This window comes from Octopus bimaculoides, chromosome 3 (assembly GCF_046866305.1).
Source record: "Octopus bimaculoides isolate indiv1 chromosome 3, ASM4686630v1, whole genome shotgun sequence".
In the NCBI taxonomy this organism is placed as follows: Eukaryota; Metazoa; Mollusca; class Cephalopoda; order Octopoda; family Octopodidae; genus Octopus; species Octopus bimaculoides.
Window position 1 is genome coordinate 96,077,836 of NC_142930.1, and position 24,239 is coordinate 96,102,074.

A 24,239-nucleotide genomic window follows, 5' to 3' on the forward strand; every position below is an offset into this window, starting at 1 on the left:
TCAAAGAATGAATAAATAAGACAACTGTCACTATAAAAATATTAGTCATGAAGGTAGGCTAAATGTAAACAAAACACTTCAGAACATTATATTTTGCTTGCTGAATACAGTAAAAACTACTTTTATCTCATTTCTTTTTTTCAGATCCACTGATAGTCAATTTTAGAGAATAGTCCATATAATGTCATTCCCATTACATAATCATAATTCAAAGTAACAATACATAGTCAGTAGTACCTACTAAGAGAGGATGGATCTAGAAGGAAGTTGGGTTAAGAATTCTTGTGTTGCTGACAGAAAGCAAGTAATAGGGAATGTGAAAATGGACATGGTATATAGTTGAAAATTTGTTTATATATAGATTTTCAAAGAGAAATATAAATGGAAGTGAAATTTTTAGTGAAGCTGAGGCTTTACAATAACAGACTTATTATTTTGTCTTTTATCTTTTACTTGTTTCAGTCATTGGACTGTACCCATGCTGGGGTACCACTTTGAGTTTAGTTGAACAAACTGAGCCCAGTACTTTAGGTTTGATACTTATTTTATCTATCTCTTTTGCTGAACTGCTAAGTCAAAAGGACTTAAACAAACCAATATTGATTGTCAAAACAGTGCTGAAAGACAAACACAAAAACACACATGCATAAATACATCTGGCTTCCACACCATTTCTGTCGACCAAATTTACTCACAAGGCATTCGTTGGTCCAAAGCTTTAATAGAAGATCCTCGCTGTGCAATGGGACTGAACCAGAAATAATGTGGTTACAAAGTGAGCTCCTTAACCAGACAGCCATGCATGCATCTTTACCTTTCATCTATTTGGGGTTGATAACATAAAGGAACAGTCAAATACTGGGATTGATTTAATTGACTTAACTCCCACCCTAAATTTGAAACCATTGCACTGTGTAACATGATTTTTGTTTTTGAGAAGCAACTGTTATTTCCTATTTGCTTACTCCTAGAAAGTATGAAAAATGGCTAATATTTCTTTCAAACTTTGCTTTTGTTACATTTAGTCAAACCCCAAAGAATCTCTCTCAATACATGACTATGATGCTCCCTCACTACTCCTACTTATGATCAGAGATGCACATATTGTCAGCTACTAAGGGACCTGCTCAAGTTGTTAAGGTTAAGCAACTGACAAAGCAAATCTGTGGTATTGTAGTATTGAGTGGAATATTTTCTATAACAATATTTCTGTTTCAGCAACTCAGTGCTGAATCTGTCTGAAATATAATGGAAAATAGGTCAGTTTCAAAACACTGATGCCCAGGTTACAAAAGCAAAGTTTGAAGGGAATAGAAGTCAAATAGGAAATAACATTTACTGACCAAAGACAAACAAAAAAGTTTACATCTAAAAAGGTTGATGGAGGGGAAGAAATTCCTCAATTGCACTGCACATTGTTACAGCAGTATTTGCTAAAGTAAGTTCTATTAATTAATTATTAGGTAAACTGAGTTATTAAGAATTAAATGTCTTTGCAAACAACACAGATAATACAGTACAGATCTGGTGATGAAAACGAACTAGATAATATTATATGTAACAATTTGAACAAGATAGGTAGTATGAAACATAGACTTACCAAAATAGCAGAACCAACGCAAACAACCAGCTTTAAACCATCTTCAGACCAGGCACCACAACTGATTTTGCCACTGTTAAAAGAGATTGAAGAAAAATCAGTAATTTTGAAAAACTGTACATCATTCTTAACAACTACAATGATCCAATAGGGATCTATTTGGTTGCTGAACTTACTAGAAATAACAGCTAGATTCTTTCAACTCTCACCCTACTATCCAAAAAGATAAAGACACAGAATAATGTAGTCCTACATGCATTATGGCTGGAAAAAAGATGGGATGGCCAGAGTTGGAATGTCTTTGATTCAGGACTAATAGCATCTATAACACTAACATGGATAGACCGATAGATGAGTAGATGAATAGATAGGTATATGGGCAATTAAGTAGATAGATAGTTGAATGAGATAGTGCTTTGATATGATTGTACTAGAAAAATTAGGGCAAAGTGAGGAGTTAGTTTGGAACTACAACAGTACAAAAACATAATTTAAAATGTATTTACCTCTCTAAAGGTGGAATGGAGTATACACCACGAATCTTCCCATGTCTGTAGAAAAAACGAATTTGTTCTCGACTGAGGATGCACAGAAGTTCTCGGTGAGGGTTCCATAAGCAACCTAAATGAGACCAAAGGAAAGAAATGTTAAGGTAAGTCAGCCAGCAACAGAACAAAAACATTAAACTTTGATTTGTTACAGAGACAAGTTATTGTGGTCCAAGTCAATTTTTACTTGTAGTTACTTCTGTATTAGATGGGATGGTAAACCATATCTTACTTGCACGTTACCTTTTGGACTTGGTTGCTACAGTTAGATGCCCTTCCTATCACCAACCACTTTACACAGTATACTAGGTGCATTTTAACATGGCACCAACACTGCTTGTGGTGCCTTCTGCACTGTAAGAGTAAAAGGCCCTCACTACTTTATGCTGTATCTCTTCATTCAGTGCAGTATGACCAAGAGGGTGAATAGCAAATAATCTATCTAAAACAATCTAAGAAAGGCTAACCTACATAATAAGATGGTTGTTGTTATTGTTGTGTATCTACAGGTCATAAGATTTGATCAAGTATGTGTGTGTGTATATATATATATATATATATATATATATATATATATATATATATCTGACTCCCGTAGGATTTTTGAGCGAGATCGTTGCCAGTGCCCCTGGATTGGCTTGTGCGGGTGGCACATAAAAGACACCATTTCGAGCGTGGCCGTTTTTGTGCGGGTGACACGTAAAAGCACCCACTACACTCTCTGAGTGGTTGGCGTTAGGAAGGGCATCCAGCTGTAGAAACTCTGCCAAATTAGATTGGAGCCTGGTGTTGCCATCCGGTTTCACCAGTCCTCAGTCAAATCGTCCAACCCATGCTAGCATGGAAAGCGGACGTTAAACGATGATGATGATGATATATATATATATATATATAACAGGCAGATAGTTGAATGAATAAGTGCAGTTCACAGACCTTTTATTCCATATATATCATGCTTTCAGTTAGCTGAAGACTAGACTATATGCTCCAACATGTAATTGTTAATTGTATGGGATGCAATGCTGCACTTTAGACATATTAAACTGTCTCCACTGTCCAGTCACTTTCTGAATAGCTGTAAATTTTGGAGATGGCCACAGCAGAAGCAGGAAAGGTGAACTCTGCCAAAACATGACAGTTACTGTTCCTCTGCACTTATTAAAGCTGAACATTCTACTACAGTGTTTAGGGATTAACGATCATATTTATGCTACTACTAGTTTTGAGGGGTTTTTTTCAATGTTTGTCTGAACTGAATAGGAGAGATAGTGTTTTTAAAATGGTAAAATGGTACTGTAAATGTGTTTGGGTGTTTATGAGTGATTAAAAATGTAGTGGTAGGGAGTGAAGGTTGGAGTTTGCTGTGAGGATAAACTTTGCTCCTCATATGGTAAGTTAGTAGTTATTTAGCTTTAGGTCGTCTACGATTGAACAAACCTATGATTAAAAGCATTTGCTTAGAAATTTATAAGCAAACATTAATCGGGTTTAAAACATAATATCTTCAAGTTTCAGTAAAGATTTCCAGAGGGAAAATATCATGGATTATTAAAGATGATTGAGTAAATCCTTAAATGTCATACCTGACACAATACTGATTTCTTGTTTTGCAACTTGGATCAAAGCCAATTTATGGAGAAGAGACTGACACCAGTATATCCCAAATACTTATACTACTGGGGTCACAGGGGGACAAAAAGTATTAAATCCAATCTTATTCAACAACATTTGAACTCAGAATCTAATGGCAATGGAACTAAGTTTGGTGTTTTATACCCTTGGTCACACAGTCTACATGGATACAAAATAGCAGTTTTCTGTATAGTGAATTGTATCAGTTATAGCACAATGGTAGGAACTTTATTTTACAGACTCAAGATTGAAATTTGATTTTCATAGGATTTGAATGAAAAACAAAGAGGTACTGGACTACACATGATAATGTCTCCAGTTTAAATCATTTCCACTGCCCCATAAAACAAGTAAAATGAGCTAATGTAGAAGCCTATATAATTACTCACTCTGCTAGAAAAAGAAGCTATATCTCTCTTAGATCCTATTCTACTGTCTTAAACATCTTTGGTCAGAAATCTGCAACACTTAAGTAAACAAGATATTTCCTTTTTGACTGCTTAACACCCATTTTCCCATGTTAGTATGGATGACCTGATTTAGTTGTTGGAGTAACTGTTCTTACATCTGAATAATTTTCCTATGACTAACTGGTCAACAAGGAAGTGGGGGATAGAGTAGTTTTTTATGTTTTATTCTAGCAGTCAGGTAAAATGAAGTTGTTTAGCACAGATGAACCTTGATTGGCAGGCTTGACCAAAAACATTCCAGTTTTAACTATCTAGTCTTTTTCCAATATTACACTGGACTCAAGATCACATTACCTAGTGTTCCACTATAAGACGTCTTATTCTGGGGAACAATACAATAATTGTAGTAGTAAGGTTTGCGCACACGATATGGTTCAGTGGGTGTAGCACCTTAATCCTTTCTACCAATTTTCTGTTGAAATACACTGCCTTTGTTTCAGTCAATTTTGAAAATAGTGAAGAAATTTGTAAAATGTGTCATTATTCAGCTGGTTTTTAGAATACAAAGTAACATCAGACTTTGAAGGGAAAGGTTTTAACTTAGATCACTTTAAAACAACAAGTTTGTATCATAGAACCAGGGGCAGTTTCCGGCTCATGGTTTATAATGCAAACATCCTGTTTTAAAGTGAACCTGGGTTGGTATTTCACAGCCATTGCGTCTCCATGATAAATGTTTCTCAGGGGACCAGGAAATAAAGTATTTTGTTGAGGAAGCTTTCAATGTACATATGGAAAGAAAACCAGTCATACCAGGTCTATTTGCAGGTGAAGCTCTAAGGAAAATATCCAGTACAACAATGACAGTAAGATTAGAAACAATAGCAACTATTGGGAACATTATATTGTTTCAGAAACAAATAGTATCATTCTCCAATTCTGTTACATAATCAGAAAAAATATTTGAACCAATATTAACCAGAATGTTAACAAACGAAAAGGAAATTTCTCTTTACATAAGTGATTACGGGATGTGTGTGTGTGCTGAAAAATTCCTTGCAGCGGTCCTTCAAGTTTCCTAAGCCCTGTAAAAGAACTTAAAAGGGTGGGCCTTCAACCAGGCCATTTTTGATACTGTGTTAAAGCCAGGAACTTTTCAGCACCCCTTGTAGTATTTGAATGCATTTTATGCTATGAATAATTAGAACCAACAATGTCTGAAAGAATTGTGTTGCTAGGTATTTCTATTGCATTTTGAATTTTTGTGGAACTAATTTTCTTTTTTCTCTTTGTGTGTAAACTATACATGTTAAAAAGAGGTAGACAGTATATACAATATCCAAATAACTTTCTTTAGAAAGAGAAGTCAAAATTTTATAGACTATTGTTGTTTGAATTTTTAAGCTTCATAATGTACAATGAGCCACCAGATAAGATGTCCAAGTAATTACAGGAAAAAGCAGCTAGAGCAAAACAATTCACCTACTTTTTGGTAGTTAGATATGTTTAACAAAAATTGTGCATAATATTTTAGAAATAAAATATAAAAATATACAGCTATATATCCATGGCTTAGGTCGACAACACCCATGAAAGTACAGAAACTTTCTGAGTTGCAGTAAAGGCTTTTTCTGAATAAAAGTAGAAGATGACACACTTTATTCTACGTTCATTCAATGCACCTATTTATCAGTATTAGATCCTCTGGAGGAAGGGCAGCATCCATAATCTATGTGGGGTTTCTGAGGTTGGTGGAGAAAAAGAAGAAATGAACTATAACTCATAGTTTACTGTTATATGAAGGATTACATCAGGATATTGAGTTATCCTCAGACTGGAGATCTAGTTTGGATGCTTGCAAAAGGGTAGGCTATGCAAGAGGCATCAGAAAGGCCAGACTGTGGTGTTAAACTTGGAAACTGATTAAGTCTACTAAGTCCATCTGTTGAGTTTTCATATAGTTTCTGTCTACCCTATTTCACTCACAAAGCTTGGGTTGATTTGAAGTTATGGTAGAAGACAGTCAACCATGAAGTAGGGCATGGAAGCTATTTACAATCACTGAAACTGACTAGAATAAAAAAAGAGCTAAATGCTTTGGTGTAAAATTTAAGTCTAGTATTTTAACTAGCAGATAGAGATTTCAGTCATTACTACAGAGTGTGATGACCCTGCCTTATGCAAGTTTCAGGCTCCTATCCAAAGTTATAGTTGGGGTTGGCATTCAGTACAGCCTGTCCCAGGCCTGTACTGAGAAAGGTAGATTGAAGCACACATGGCAGGCAACTTTGTCTTAAGTATTCATTATTGCTACAGAAATGACAAGTTGCCTCATGCTTCACATGCACATGTGTGTATGTATAAGTGTACCTTAACGTGTACCAAGTTACTTTTTAAAGCTCAAACAAGCAGTAATTTTTGACAGAACATTTTTAGGAAGAGCGCAATCAATCCATTATACTGAGGTAATAGCTCATGCATCTTACCCAGCACCAACGATGCCAACAAGACCCACAACACCAACAACCACACCAACTCTGGTTACTACACTTTCATAACCACCACCTTCACTGGTCAATTAGAATACTTAAGTAATAGAGGCTGTCAACTACTTCCAGGCAACCTTCTGAGCATTTGAAAGCATCTGCTACATATGATGACCCTCTTTTCTGTTATCCAGTCTGTGTCCTCACTGCATCTCTTGGGCACTCACAGTTTACATCAGGTACATTGTTTAGAATTTCTACCAAAATATTTTCTGCATGTTGCACAAAACTATTTCCTAGATGGCAAAATTTTTGTATTTTCTCTTGATAACTAACTCTTTCATCTTCAATAAATTCACTTTTAGACCTCCTAATTTTAGGCTCTGCTCCCATGTTTGGAACATTCCCTACATTCCCTCTAATTCCCTGACTAATTTAGTAACGAGAAAAATGGTTGTCAGCATATAAGTTTCCATAGAGAGTGAATTTTGAATTCCTCTGTCATGCATGGTTTGGAAGATTATTGTAAACAGTAGAGATCTCAAAACTGAAAGCTGAAGGCCCTTTTGCAGCTTGATTCCTTACTGAACCCATTGTTAACTCTTACAAGTCACTCATCTACATCAAACTACAGAGTTGAAACCGTGTCAAAACCATCTTCAGGTCAGTGATGTTTTGATTTTTCAATTTATTGAGTCTGCATGAAAGAGCAGCAGCCATGACCTTTGTAGGCCCGCTGAGACCAATGAATTTGATGCCGTCAGTGTTCAGTTCAAATTGTTGTAGGTCAATACTTTTAGAGAAGACATGAGCAGGAAAAGATTCCAGCAGGTTGATGTTGTGGGGAGGAAGGACTGGAGGGCCAGATACAACAAGGGTGATGAAAGGTGGAGAGGTGAGTAGGTTGGAAGGACCTGAGTGGTGGAAGGATAAGACCAGAATATCTGTCTTGCTCTTAGCTAAGAACTTCTGTAGTTGCCTCATTAAGAAGGCATTAAAAATTTCCTAATACAAACTTGTTCAGTCAACATGGAGTAGTCCCTCTGTTTCCCATGCATTCTCTTCACCCAGCAACCTCCAGTAGTAGCATTTCCATGCCTCTTCTTGGTGCAAGGGCAAGTGTACTGCAGTCATTACATACTTTTAAACCAGTGAAATCCTGATTTACACTGACATTATTTTGCAGTCCAAAATACTGAGAAACTTCTAACTTTCAATTTCCCTTTATTCTATACCTGATCCCTAACTTCTCTTCTAAGTACTTGATATTATTCCTTGATTATCCCTTCAATTCTTTCTCTTAGCTCACATGGCTCACTCTACCATACTATTCAACACTATGTCGTTTTCTTTATAAGGTTAAGCAGCAGCAACAGATTGGTACCTTACTTGGAAGTAGAACTCACACCAATTGTATCTGACACATTACAAAATGGTGGGATGGGGTGGATGATAAAAATAAAACAAAACAAAAGCTAAAAAGACAGTTCAGCAGCAAATACCTCACCTACATAATACCATGGAAGATTACTAGGTTCAAATTATCAGTTTCCTTAATCCAGAAATGTTTGTTTTTACATACATTAATGTCTATCTTCCAAGCATGATTAACCTTTGAAAATAATTTTTAGCCACTCCGTCAATGACGACCCACAAACCACGTCAGTCTATTTTCTATTTCAGTTACAGAGCACATACCTTAATCATGGCTAGATGTAATATATAACTATATATAACATATTATACACTAGGTTGCATTCTCTTTCTCTCACACATGCTCTCACACAAATATACAGGTATACATACATGCAAACATACAATCTATTTCGTTGTTTTGTTTTTATTACTTTCATCATCATTATTATTGTTACTATTACAGTGGATTGTGAGAATAGGTAGAGTGGGAGACTCTATACCTTGTTGCATTTAGCTATGTAAGGTGGTGAACTGGCAGAGTCATTAGCATTGGATAGAATGCCTTGTAGTATTTGCTCTGACTCTCCATGCTACGAGTTCAAATCCTGTCAATGTCAACTCTGCCTTTCCATCTATAAAAAAAAGTACCAGTCCAGAGTGGCAGAATTGTCAGATTGTTGGATGGGATGCCTAGTACTATCTGTTCTGGTTCTGTATATTCTGAGTTCACATTAGGAAAAAAAAGGTGACACTTCTGTCAGGAGTTGCAACTGGGTCTGGTGTGCTAACAAGTCTGCTAGTTCACCACATGTCCAAGTTCCAAGTCTTATAATTTATGGAATGAGACACTGTGAGACCTCTGACAACAGGTTGCTGTCTGCTCTCATAGAATGAACCAAAGCAAGTAAGATCGAGAGCTCTGAGAAGTAAAATATTATAGTAATAATAGTAATAACAGCAATAATAATAATAATTCTGTAAAACATTTGAAAAGTAAAGTAAATTCAAGAGTCTTAAAAATAGAGGTCTTAAGAACATGATATCTAAGAACAACTGTACTTGTGATCATCAGAGCTTTGGGGTTAATACCAAATAACATTCTTAAATACTAAGGCTAAACACAAGGAAACCCAAAAGTATCTAAACTACAAAAGATTGTTCTCATGGGTACTGCTCACATCCTAAGAAAAATATTGTCATCCTGAAAATATATGATTCTTTTAAAACTCTTTCAAAACTGAAATCTAATATTGTAAAAGAGAAGTTGATCTGCATCTGTCTGCCTGCAACAACATCTGTGTAGAGAGAGAGAGAGAGAGAGAGTGAGAGAGAGAAAGAGAGAGAGAGAGAGTATGTGTGAAGGATAGATAAATGAGTAGTATTGTCACCTTAGTAACTAACAAATGTTGATTAAAAACAAATTTTAAGTACAACTCTGTCAACACAACACACTTCAAAAACAAAGACTATCTGTATATATATATATATATATAATACATATAGTTATATTTTTTGCTTGTTTGTGTGTTTTTTCTCTATGTCTTTTAACATGCAGACAACATGAACACAGACTTTAAAAAAAAGACTTTCACTTTGAACAATTTAAGAAGTTATGTGCATGATTAACAAATATTTTTAACTGGCAGTGTAGCAATGAGTAGTGATCTAGTATTACAAATTTAACAGAATCTTAGTTCTCAGATTATGGTCTCCTTCCCCTACAATACAACATTACTAATCATAAATAACACCCATAGTAAAACATCCAGCTCGGTGTTATTTGACGTCACTGGGTGAGACTTGAAACTGCTCATATAAAACAAAGCAACAACAATGTAAATAGTAGTCATAATAATAACCATTCTTTCTACTACAGTGACTCAAAGCCTGAAATTTTGGGGGAGGATGCTAGTCAATTAGATTGATCCCAGTGTTTGATTGGTATTTCATCTTATAAACTTCTAAAAAGATGAAATAGCAAAATCAACCTTGATGGAATTTGAACTCAGAAGGTAAAAAGCCCAAAGAACTGCTACAAAGCAATTTGTCTGATGTACTAATGATTTTGTCAGCTCACTACCTTATAATAATAATCCTTTGTACTATTGGTACAAGGCCCGAAATTTTGGGGAAAAGGAGTTAGTCGATTACATCAACCTGTACTGAACTTATTAACCCTGAAAGGATGAAAAGCAAAATCAACCTTGGCAGAATTTGAACTCAGAATGTGAAGATGGACTAAGTGTCACTTAATAATTTGTCTGGTGTACTAATGATCCTGCCAGCTTGCTGCCATCCTCTTCCTCATCACCGTCGTAATAATAAAGATTTCAAATTTTGGCACGAGGCTAGCAATTCCAGGGAAGGGGGGTAAGTCAATTATATTGACCCCAGTGCTCAACTGGTACTTTTGAACTCAGAACGTGAAGATGGATGAAATGCTGCTAAGCATTTAGCCCAGCGTCCTAATAATTCTGCCAGCTTGCTGCCTTCACTATCATAATAATAATAATAATAATAATAATAATAATAAATAACCACCACTTCTATTATTAGATAGTAGTTTAACAAGAGATTGTTTGGTGAATTATTAACTCCTGGTAACATCATAGTAACAATGGAGACGCAAAATAAGAAAAAGAAGCTACTAGTCAAAGAGAAAAAAAGAAAGTGATATCTATAGGCAGTCATTAACTTCAATTAGCGGTGTTAGGTGAGTGAAAAGAGCAGAAGTGAGCTCTAGAATACACATATATTGAGTCAGTATAATTGTTATATATTTGTATAATATATACAATAAAGCACTGGTGTAGGTATAAATACACACACACACACACATCACCTCCACTACTACTAGCATATGCCCTTAGTTAACAACAAGCTAATAAGGAGTCTCTACAAGGTTGATAAACTTGTTGAAATCAATGAGGAAGCCACAAAGTGGTCGGTTGGTCAACCTGCTAGAAGTAGCAGCCATATCTCCCTCAAATCATACCTTACTATTCTGCTAATTTGATCAGTATAAGCTTTTGACAAAGTTGACTATCACTACATAACAGCTCTCATCAGTGCAGATAGTTTCAGAACTAGTTGTGATTGCTATAATGTATAGAGGTAGCTATTCAGTGGTAGATAACCACCTATAATCACATGGCCAGTCTGTCAAGGATTTCTTCTGTATCTCTTCTGTATGTTTTGATCCTTGAACCATTACTGTCAAAGTTGGAAATGATGAGAAACTGACTGAAACATAGGAGAGCCATGTCTAATGGTATGCAAGCACGCTCTATCATGGCAACAACCGCAAACATTCATAAATGATAATGGTGAATAGGTGTGGGTGTCGTTTGTGAGATATGCCTTTCTGAAGCTTGTCTCTTTAAAAGAGCTGCAGTTCTGGATCAAGTACAGACTGAGGCTAGGATCAGGAAGGGCATCCAGCTGTAAAAACCAAGCTAAAAGAGACAGTGGATTTTGGTGCAAACCTCTGCCTTGCCAGCTCTGTCAAACCATCCAACCCATACCAGCATGGAAAATGGATGTTAAATGATGATGATGATAGATGTACATTCAGCTAGGGCACTGGAATGGCAGACTCATTAAAGTGGAAGAAAAATTGTCTTGTGGATCAGGTAGTATATTGTAACCTTGAGGAAGGTGCTTTATTTTTTCACACTGCTTCAGTTTACTCAGCTGAGAAGTATGTACCAGCCTCATGCTGGCAGCAGCCCTCTTTCTTCATAGTTGTCATGCCCTTGATATTCTGATGGGTTAAAGGGTGGGAAGGCCCGAGAGGGTGTCAGCGTCTGCTCACAATTGGGGTAACTAAAACAATTACCTTTTATTTGTTTCAATCATTTGTGTGGCCATGCTGAGGCACTGCTTTGAAGAGCCTTTAGTTGAATGAATTTACTCTAGTATTTATTATTTTTAAACCCAGTCCTTAATATATTGGTCTCTTTTGCTGAACTGCTAAGTTACATGGACATAAACAAACCAACACTGGTCATCAAGCAGTGGTGGGGGACAAATAGAAAGACACATACACATGCATATCTATCTATCTATCTATCTATCTATCTATCTATACACACCCATGTATATATATATATATATATATATATATATATAAATATACACAACAAGCTTCTTTCAGTTTCTGCCAGCCAAATTTACCCACAAGGCCTTGGTTGGCTTGGGGTTATAGCAGAAGACACTTGACCAATACAGGTATGTAACAACAGTAAAACAGAAATTAATTTAAGATAACCCATACAATAATGTTGCAGAAAGTCTGTTACAAAATTAGAGTAGTCATTAGTTATGACTGCTGATTCAAGCCAATAAGGCTATTGCTTAAACTGTTAGAAACAGCAACCAAATCACCCTCAGACAACACTGAAGTATCTTAGGAAAAAGGGGACACATTAGATAATGTAATCAGCCATAGTGTACTATGGCTGAAACAAACAGAGAGGATGGTAATGATTAGAATAATTTTGATCATAGGCCTGCTGCTAGATCAGAATTGACCTGGGGTTAAACAGCAACAATAACAGGTTATCTCTTCTGTTCCTATTTCTGGAGTGATGGTGGAAGAATAAATATTACTTTTTAATTTATTCTTCCTCCTCTCCCTATTGAAAGAGATAGTACTGTCATGACTGAGTAAAAAAGAACCCATTGTCCTCACAAGTAGGATGAAACCAGCCTACAACAAATATGTTGCTACCAGGAGTTATTATTTCACCAAACAAGCTCTTATTAAATAGTAGAAGCAGTGGTTATTTATTATTATTATAAGGTGGAAAGCTGGCAGAATCACTAGCATGTCGAATGAGATGCTTAGGGCATTTCCTCAGGCTCTTTATGTTCTGAGTTCAAATCGTTTTGGAGGTTAATAAAATTAAGCAATGAGGTCGATATCATTGACTAACACTTCACTCTAAAATTGCTGTTTTAGAGTCCTACTGCAGCAACCATGAGAAAATTGTACCATCATATAATCTTGTGAAGGTGATTGTAACTTAGTAAGTGTAGAACCATCCATGATGTGCGTGTGTGTGGGTAGTTGGACTAAATAGTTGGCCAAAATGTTTTCTAACATTTTTTGGTTCATATAAAATATTATGGTCTAAATGTTGAACAGTAAAGATTAACACATAATGTTACTAGGCCTCAGAATAGAAGGAAACAAATCGTTTGTCTTTTACTTCTTTCAGTCATTAGATTATGGCTATGGTGTGGTACTGCTTTAAAGGGTTTAGTTGAACATATAACATCCAATACTTTTTTTGAATCTGGTACTTCTTTCATTGGTCTTTTCTACTGAAACTACTAAGTTATGGGGATATAAACTAGCACCAGTTGTCAAGTGGTGAGAGCTGACAGGCACACACACACACACACACACACACAAATATATGTCTACACATGAAAGGGACTTCCGCACATTTTCTGTACAAATTCACTCACAAGGCATTCGTTGATCCGGGGCTAAAGTAGAAGACATATGCTCAAAGTGCTTTGCAGTGGGACTGAACCCAAAACCTTATGGTTGCAAAGTGAGCTTCTTAACCGCAATGTCATGTCTGCACCTAAAAAGGTATTAATGTTCCTCTACTGAGAATTGAAACCAGGTTATCTGGGTAAAAGCAATTTGATTTTTATTAAGGCTCTTGTCAAATGCAAGTATTTCTAAATAAATTTTTGATGTTCATTATATGTTAAATATGTTAACACTAACTTAACTATTATTTTTCAAGAGTGACTCTGAGTAATAAACCTTAGTGATATTTAAAAAAAAAAATATACAAATTATATAGGTGCAGGCATGGCTGTGTCATTAAGAAGCATACTGCCCAACCATGTTGTTCTGGGTTTCATTCCCACTGCACAGCACCTTGGGCAAGTATCTTCTATAGTCCTGAGCTGACCAATACTTTGTAAGTGGTAGACAAACTGAAAAAAGGTTTTCATACCTGTGTGTAAATGTATTTGCGTCTGTCACCCACTACAACTTAACAACTAGTGTTGGTTTTTTTTCTGTCTCTATAACTTAGCAGTTTGACAAAAGAACTGATAGAATAAAGGCAGTGCTCCAGCATGGCTGATACAAGTAAAAGATAGAAAGATAAATTAAGAAGAAATTCTGATGCAAGGTTTGAACTTAAATCACTTTAAAACAAGAAGTTTGTATCACAGAATGAGGGGTAGTCTCAGGTAGGTTGGTATCAAAAGGGTTAATTAGATATTTTTTGACACCCACTCATTCAGTATATTAACTGAACAAAGAGTAAAGCACGTGACCTTTGCAGGACCACCTCTCAGATTATGAGTGAGAGGAAGGAAGAAGAAACTAGTGTAACTAACTAACCCAGTTGGAAGTCAGTGGTCATAGGTGAACCTTTCAGTAAAAAGGCCACTACTGCCGAACTACCTTCATTTTCACCTGATAAAGAGTTAATATAGTAAGATCAAAGAGCCAATAAAGTTAAGTTTTTGAGAATTAGATAATTCCAGAATAGCAGAATGTGTTACAAACTATTTTATGCAAACACTTTAACCTGAAAGTTCATATATAAAGAAAAAAACAAAAACAAGGACAATAGACCATAAAAGGTCTTGTCTGTCAGATGGCATAGTCATGGCTGGAATGCCTCTGAACACAATGTCTGCTTCTTGATATCCCTGACTATATAAAATATCACATGACATAAAACTTACCTTGAGGCAGAGCTTCGATGTATATTTTACGAATTTGCTTCAACTCCAAGTTTGGTGCCTCTCCTTCTACCTTCCATATACAAATGCCATCTTTGTGTGAGACACTCAGGTAACACGTTCCAGTGTCACTTTTTGAACTCCATTGTACACAGTTTACAAAACTAAAATAGATTTTGTAAAGTCAAACAATTAATTTCAGCCAGTTTCAGAGTTTGTGTGTGTGCATATACATACATACATATATATATATATATATATATATATATATATCAATACACACATGGCTACATACCCAAATATACAGACATACATACACACATATTACACTAACACATATACACAACACAACTGTGTTGGTAAACTGAATATATTTCCTCACAACAAAAGGGTTTTCAGAGGGTGATGTATACATGCATGCCCGTGTGTGCATGCACACACACATACACACAAAGTTACTTAATTTCTTAGATGCTAACCTACTTTAGACAGTTGCAAATAGATTCCTTATAAAAGTAATTTTAATGTAATTAAAACATGAAATACAGTTTCACAAAATATCTACAACTCAATCCATAAAAAAGAACAATCAATTTTTTGCACAGGTGAAGTAAAACTATAACAACATCTGTTTCAACATCTGGTTTTTCAACAAGAATCTTGTAAAACATCTCAGAAACAATAATTGATAAATGATTGGCAACAACCACAGAATTTCTGTTTGATCAAGTTAGTAGTGTGTTAATAATAACAGAGTTGAAACTTGTTGCTAACAAAGTTTGTAATTTGTGACAGATAAGGCAGTGGTTCTCAACCTAGGTGATATCATATGCTTGAGGGCATTGTGAGCTCACAAAGGAGCAGCAAATATCAAGGGAACATTGGGACTATTTTTATAAGGGTTATGATTTTTCTTATGAAATAAAATATTTAAGCTAGGTACAATACTTCTGATTTAAACACATTTTCAAAACAATCTTTGCTGGGAATATATAACCTACTGAATAGAAATTGGATGAGCAACTCAAATGGAAGGTGTGCAACTTGTTAGATGTTTCATATGACATTCTGTTATTTGTTACTTAAAGACTGTCAGAATAATTTCAGGTTTTATAGTCAAATGCTCTATTTGTTATCAACAGTCTTCAACAAGATAAAATAACAGTACTTCAATAAAATCAATGAATGAATAAGAAAATGTGAATTGGTCAATAAATAACTTAAGAGCCAGAAAAAAGTAATGGCTAAATAAATAAATAACTTGCAAAGCAGCATGGTAATGAGACTTGGGCTTTGAATGCAGAGGGCTTGAGAAGACTGAAAACAAATAAAGCAAGCATGTTCCAGTGCAGGGTTTCTCAACCATTTTTCATCTACAGACCCCTTGATTTCTATTTTAATTAGATGGATCCTCCTAGCCATTTGATGTTTAAAAAATCATATTATATTTTTATAATTAAATATTATATTAGGAATTGTATAGAAATGATTATTAAAATATTCTGTGTAGTGTAGAAGTATAACCAATTTATTGCAAATAAATTTTAATGAGAAAAATCTTATATGGACCCTCAAGAGGCATATGGACCCCAGTAGAGAATTATTGTTCCAGTGGATAGGCAATGTACATGAATGGCAATGTATGAGTGCATTGAGAGAAAAACTGGGCATAAGAGGAATCAGATCTAGTGTATGAGAAAGAAGACTATACTGGTATGGATATGATGAGAATAATTTATGGGGACAGTTGTATAAAGAAGTGTCAATCACTTAGAGTGGATGGACTTTGAAGAAGGGGGAGACACAGGAGGATATGGGACAAAGTGGTAAAGTTTGATCTCAGGACCTTGAACTTCATGGAGGAGATGACAAGGAATCAGGATATATAGTTCTCAAGAAGGCCTGCTCAAATCAGTGAAACTAAGTTCTGGAAGCACTGTGTGTTTCCTTCCAGTCTGTTAAAGGAAAGATAAGCATTTCTACACACATGTATACACACAATGCAACTTCTGCGTACCAAATTCACTCACAAGGCTTTGGTCAGCTACAGCTATAGCATAAGATGTCCAAGGTGCCACACAGTGGGACTGAACATGAAACCATGTGATTGGGAAGCAAGCTTCTTATCTACATGGCTTTGCCTGTGCCTACAAAAATGTAGATACATATATGCAACTCTATTTGTGTGGCAGGTTTTCTATGGCCGGATGTCCTTCCTGATGCCAACCCCCAACTATTTCCAAGTGAAACATTTTCCTTTGCACAACTGGGCCCTTTGCCCAATTTCCTGAAGATGCTACCGCCACTCATCATCTAACTGCAACATTTTCTTGATACTAGTGATCTTTCTCACTGACCAGAACATTTCACTTGATATCCATCCCTCATCTTTGTACTGCCCTTTTCACTGAGACACCAAATTATCTCTCTTTCTCTATAACCATGTGTCTTTCACTCTTCCTACACACTATGCCTGCCTCTCTCCTCCACTCTGGCAACCTACCCAAACACACACCATCTCTCATACTATCATTATTACTATTCTCAGCTCTACACCTCCATGCATCATTGAACTATGCTATCCATTATCCACTACATTCACCCCTCAACTCTTGTTCTTCATTCATTATTTTCACCCTATCTCTTATACTCTCATTATCCTCTTGTAACCCTTACCCACACACACTCCCAGTTTCTCTCTACCACTCACTTTTATTCACTTCAATACCTTGAGGATCCAGCCCAACACCTCTTTACCACTATTTTTATCTCTTCCTAGCTCCACTCTGGCCATCTCACCCTCTCTTCTAAAACATGAGTAAGCATGTTTTAGCCCCTTAATGGCAAGAGACATATTCTGCTCTGGCACATTCCTTTATACTTTAACCCCTCATCTCTGCAGTTAAAGCCATCCCTCTCAGGGTTCACAGTACTGTAGATTGCACAGTGACTTCACTAGTGCTGGTGCCATGTGAAAAGCACCCACTACACACTGTGTAGTAGTTGGCATTAGGAAGGATATCTAACCACAGAAACCATGCTAAAGATGGACAATGGAGGATAATTCAGTCTATGGACTGGATTCTGTCAAACCTTCCAACCCATGCCAATATAGAACATGGATATTAAATGACGATGATGATAAATTCCTTTAACAAGAGATTTTTAGGTGACTACATCATAATAGATTCATATCAGTTATTTAAAGCACACACACACTGTTATACTCTCTTTTACTCTTACTTGTTTCAGTCATTTTTGGCTGCGGCCATGCTGGAGCACCACCTTTTAGTCGAGCAAATCGACCCCAGGACTTATTCTTTGTAAACCTAGTACTTATTCTATTGGTCTCTTTTGCCGAACCGCTAAGTGACGGGGACATAAACACACCAGCATCGGTTGTCAAGCAATGCTAGGAGGACAAACACAGACACACAAACACATATATATGACGGGCTTCTTTCAGTTTCCGTCTACCAAATCCATTCACAAGGCTTTGGGTGGCCCGAGGCTATAGTAGAAGACACTTGCCCAAGATGCCACGCAGTGGGACTGAACCCGGAACCATGTGGTTGGTAAGCAAGCTACTTACCACACAGCCACTCCTGCGCCTATATTCACTTTAATTTTTTTTAATTGCAATTTGTGAACAATAGTGTTATTGATGATATGTTCCAACAGGTTGATTGCATTTCTGACAGTAAGAGTGATAAAGGAGTGTCTGTGACTTGCTGCAGAAAAAATATTGCAAAGGACTTCATTTGAAAAGCACCAGATTTTTGGTTTCCTGCTGATGTTTACATGTTTTCCAATGCTTATTAATGAAGGATATGCACACGCACACACACAGCTGTAAAAACCAAACATAAAGAGCTAATAAGGAAATATGAAACAACTTTAATAAAGATATTAAGTTGAACAGAGTTGTGTTTTTAATATAACATGCTTGAAAGAAAAGGCCATTCCCTATTTACACAACTACACACACACACACAAATGTATTGGTGAACCTAAGTTTATGCTAGATGACACTTGCTCAAAGTGACATAAGGAGGATTGAACCCAGAACTACAAAGTTACAAAATGAACTTCTTAACCATGCAGTCATGTCATCTATTTTATATTTGTTTTTGCAGAGTAACAAAATAATTTACTTATACACATGACCTTAATTGCAAGGATGTATTAGTGACCTTCAAACCATTGTGACCCTATACAGTTAATAACTGAGGCAAGGTGCCAAACTTTGTACTTATCTGATGGACTGCATAATTTGTCTAGTAATTAATTGATTTTTAAAAATAATCTCCCATGAAAATGCATACACTGCATTGCTATTAGAGCATTACTCGACCTGCTAGAAATAGCTGCCAAATTTCTCTCAGCATGCTGTTCTGGTGACCTCACAAGTGCCAGTGGCATGTTAAAAAGCACACAGTAAATTCTGTAAAGTGGTTGGCATTAGGAAGGTCACCCAACTGTAGAAAGCAGACACTGGAGCATGATGCAGTTCTTGGACCTGTTGAATTTTGTCAAATCATCTGACCCATACTCACATGGAACACGGATATTAAATGAAGATGAATTTCTATGTTGCACTTATTTAACAAGAGAATTTTAGCTAAGCTTGAGCGTTGAAACTAAAACAATTGTATTATAACAGACTCATAATCAGTTATTTAAACATGCATACACTGCATCACTATTAGAATATTGCTCGACTTACTAGAAATAGCAGCCAAATCTCCCTCAATATATTGTTTTTTTTAAAAAAAGGACACAGAGAATAAAGTAATCCAAGGAACTCATCCTCTCCCGTTGTTCTTGTGCCTAAGAAAAGAGATTGGATAATCACAGCTGAAGTACCCTTGATTATAAGTTTGGGGTACATGTTACTTAATACTAAAGAGGGGATGATTGGGATATCCTTGATTAGGACTGACTCAGTACTAATTGAGGAATAATATTTAATTCTGTGCTCATTTTTATCCATGGGGATTGACTGTGGATAAAACAAAGGCATACATGTAGATACACCACACAAAAAATTGATGTATCTTATGCAAGCTCTTATCTGCTTACATACATGTACGTATGTATATAAATGTATACACACAAACAAGCACCCTGAGAGAAAAGTTGGATTTAAGAAGCATCAGATGTGGTATGCAAGAGAGACGACTGCACTGGTATGGTCATGTGTTGCGAATGAATGTGGACAGCTGTGTGAAAAAGTATCACGTCCTAGCAGTTGAGGGAACCTGTGGAAAAGATAGACCCAGGAAAACCTGGGATGAGGTGGTGAAGCACGACCTTCGAACATTGGGCCTTACTGAGGCAATGACTAGTAATCGAGACTTTTGGAGATATGCTGTGCTTGAGAAGACCCGACAAGCCAAGTGAGACCATAGCCCATGGCCTATACCAGTGGGTGTAACCAGCCCATTTATGAATACCCCTTATTCATTGGACAATAAACCTTGCTTGTGAAGACCTATTGAGGCAAGTGAAATCAAAATCAAAATTGCTGACATGGCCTGATTGGCACTTGTGCCAGTGGAATGTTAAAAGCACATCTGAACATGGGGTGTAACCGGCCCAATAAACTTTGCTTGCGAAGACCTTTTGAGGCAAGTGTAAACAAATCAAAATCACTGACATGGCTGATGACAGTACTGCCTGATTGGCACTCATGCCAGTGGAACGTTAAAAGCACATCCGAGCGTGATTGTTACCAGGGCCATGGATTGGCTCCTATGCCAGTGACACGTGAAAAGCACCATTTGAGCATGATTGTTGCCAGCATTACTTTATTGGCACATGTGCTGGTGGCACGTGAAAAACAACATTGGAGTGTGGTTGTTGTCAGTGCCGCCGGACTGGCACCCATGCAGGTAGCACGTAAAATCACCTTTTGAGCATGGTCATTGCCAGAACCACCTGACTGGCCCTCATGCCAGTGGCACATAAAAGCACCCACTACACTCTCAGAGTAGTTGGTATTAGGAAGGGCATCCAGCTGTAGAAACTTTGTCAGATCAGATTTAGCCTGGTGCAGCCTCTGGATCTCCAGTCCTCAGTCAAACCGTCCAACCCATGCCAGCATGGAGAGTGGACTTAAAACAATGATGATGATGACAACACGCTTCTTTCAGTTTCCATCTCCTTGGTTGGTCCAGGACTGTGGTAGACAATACTTGTCCAAGATGCCACACAGTAAGACTGAACACGAAACCATGTGGTTGGGAAGTAAATTTCTTAACCACATTGCCATACCTGCACCTATAATATAACTGGCTGCAATAATATGACCAGTGAAGTTTAAGTATTGTTGAGCAAAAGAAAATCCTATAGTCACTAGGAAACCTAACATCATCATCATCATCATCATCATCATCGTTTAACGTCCGCTTTCCATGCTAGCATGGGTTGGACGATTTGACTGAGGACTGGTGAAACCAGATGGCAACACCAGGCTCCAATCTGATTTGGCAGAGTTTCTACAGCTGGATGCCCTTCCTAATGCCAACCACTCCAAGAGTGTAGTGGGTGCTTTTACGTGCCACCGGCACGAAGGACAGTCAGGCTGTACTGGCAACGACCACGCTCAAAATGGTGTATTTTATGTGCCACAAAGAATATGAGTGAATGGTAGGGCTTTTATGTAGTTGCTTGACCTACTAGAAATAGCATCCATATCTCCTTCAAATAACAACCTAGTCTTAAATAAAGGACATATCCATATACAAAAATACAGAGTGGTCATAGCTGGAAATTCTTTCATTATAGGTCTGCATGATCAGGGATGACCTGGGGCTAATAAATAATAACAGTAGCCACTGCTGCCACCACCACCACCACCACAATTGCTGCCATCACCACCTGCCACACAAATGCATTTCTTTCCTTCTGACGTATATCTATTTCCGATTGTAATGTGTGGCTTTTGACTAGTGTCTTTGTGCAGTTATTTTGAGGCACTTACTCATTTCTTTCTTTCAATATGAACAAAGCCAAAAATATGGAATTCAGTCTATGTCAAATAATTGGTAACATACGTAAAATCAAATATTGACAATGTGGAATCAAAACTGGGTCACAGATTTGTTGTTATATAGCTCCAGGTTAGCTTCACTGAGCAAACCTATGGCACATAAATAGTAAGCCAAATGAATAGGTGCAATCTACAGATCTATAGATTTGAATATGCTGTTTTTCTATCTGACTGCAGCAATTAATTTTAAGTGAAGCAGTGTGATAGTCTGGGCATGTTCAATTCCCCCAACAGTCCAATCTGTAAGTTTGGGGCAGACACAATAAAAGCATATGTAAGGTGAGCTCAGTTCGATCACTAACTTGGCTTTCTATGAGCTGGTGCTTACATAATCTACTTTATACATAATAGTTAACTATTATTTTCCCTTTTATATCTGTGAGGATAAATACATATATACATTTTATATATATATATATATATATATATATATATATATATAGGTTCAAAAAACACAAAAAACAATAACAAAAAAACAACAAAGTGAGGACGTGATACGGATAGTGATATTGGACGCTCGGGAAAGGAAAGAGAGAGTGTATGACGTTTCGGGCGTAGCCCTTCGTCGGAAAGATGGAAAATTCGGAGAATGGAAAAATGGAGAAAGAGAAAAATGGTACCGATGCCCACGAGGTTACATTGTGAAAGGACCGGAAGAGGAGGTGGTGGGGGAAAAGTTCTTTCTAAGACAGGAGAGTGAAAAAGGGAGATGAATATCTGTGCGTGCGCGAGAGTCTGTGAGTGTGTGTGTGTGATAACAGAACGTGTGTGTGTGCTTATGTATGTGTGTGTGTGTGTGTGTGTGCATGGTTTGGTGGTTTATCTGTTTGTGTGTGTGTGTGTGTGACGTAGTGGAAGGAATTAGTAGCAGGAATAGTTAGTGGATGCTTATGGACAATGTTAAGTGGGTGGGAGGTCAGCAGGCAGTTTTTGAGTATGTGTGTGTTTGTGTGGGGTTGTAGGTGTTGGGTACGTGTACGTGTGTGTGTGTGTGTATTTTGTATGTGCGCGTGTGTGTATGTGTATGTTTTTGTGCGTGCGTGTGTTTTGTGTGTATGTGTATGTTGTGTATATGTGCGTTGCTGTGTACGTGTGTGTGCGTGCGTTTGCTATTGTATGTGCGTGTGTTGTTTATGCCCATGTGTGTGTGATTGTATGCGTGTCTGTGTGAGTGTGTAGTGTTGGTGAGAAGTGTGTGTGTATGTGGGTGTGTGTGTGTGTGTGTATGTGGGTGTGTGCATGTGGGTGTGTGCGTGTGTGTGTGTATGTGGGTGTGTGCGTGTGTGTGTGTATGTGCATGTGTGTGTGGGATTGTGAGTGTTAGGTATGGGTGTGTGTGTGTGTATGCGCATGTGTGTTTATGTGTGTCTGTATGTGTGTGTCCGTGTGTGTGCGCGTGTGTGTATATTTTTTGTGCGTGCGTGTATGTGTATATTGTGTATGTTTTCGTGCGTGCGTGTGTGTTGTGTATGTGAGAGGTGTGTGTGCATGTATGTGTGTTGTGTATGTGTGTGTGTGTTTGTGTATGTGAGAGGTGTGTGTATGTGCGTGTTTATGTGTGTGTGTGTGCGTATGTGTATGAGAGCGTAAGGATGTGTGCCAGGTATGTGTGTTATTTTGTGTGTGCACTCCTGTGTGTATGTGTGTGCATGTGTATGCGGCTGTGTATGTAGGCGTGTGCATATATATGGGTGTGTGTGTGTATAGGGCTGTGTAAGGTGTGTGTCTCTAACACTGTGCGCGTGTGTGTGTGTATGTATGTGCGTTCATCTATATGTGTGTGTGAGGGCGCGCATGTATGTTTGTCATGTGTGTGTGCGAGTCTGAGCGTGTAAGTGCATGCATATGTGTTGTGTGTGTGTGGTATGTTGGGGGGTAGGTATGCTTACATGTGTGTGTATGGGTGCGTGTATTTTTTGTGTGTGGGTATGTGTGTGTGTGGGAAGGGGTGAGATAAATTGTGGAAAATTGTAGTGAATGTAATAACAAGAGAATAATGGATATAATGTAAAGGGGACAAGGGGGGGGGGTAAAAAAATGAAAAATAAAAAATAAAAAACAAAGAAAAGTGTTGCATAGACGTAAAGGGGAGAGTCATAAGGAGGAGGGGGCTGTGTTGAGTCTGAAGGGGAAAGATGAATTAAGGTTAAAAATATAGCGTTGCTCCAAGTGGAGTCGCGAGGGAGTGGACCCATGGTGCAGGGCGAGGCCAAAAACGGAGATGTTAGAGGGAGAGTGGTTGGCCAAGTGGAAGTGACGGGCGACGAGGGAGTCCGAACCTAGCCGAACGTCCCTTAGGTGTTCAGTGAAATGGTCGGCCAGCCGGCGGCCCGTCTGCCCCACGTAGAGTTGGTTGCATTTAATGCAGTA

At 37.5% G+C, this 24,239-nt stretch overlaps 1 protein-coding gene across 3 annotated transcripts in view; it reads right to left on the minus strand.

Moving 5' to 3' along the window:
- Nucleotides 1-24,239, minus strand: part of LOC106870263 (WD repeat and coiled-coil-containing protein) — an 87,852-nt gene that overhangs the window by 37,240 nt on the left and 26,373 nt on the right. For all 3 annotated transcript variants that reach the window (XM_014916280.3, XM_089349403.1, XM_089349401.1), the window contains exons 3-5: nt 14,819-14,979; nt 2,107-2,221; nt 1,601-1,673 (exon numbers count right to left, since the gene is read on the minus strand). In XM_014916280.3, the coding sequence (XP_014771766.1) occupies nt 1,601-1,673; nt 2,107-2,221; nt 14,819-14,979 (349 nt within the window). The remainder of the gene's footprint in view (nt 1-1,600; nt 1,674-2,106; nt 2,222-14,818; nt 14,980-24,239) is intronic.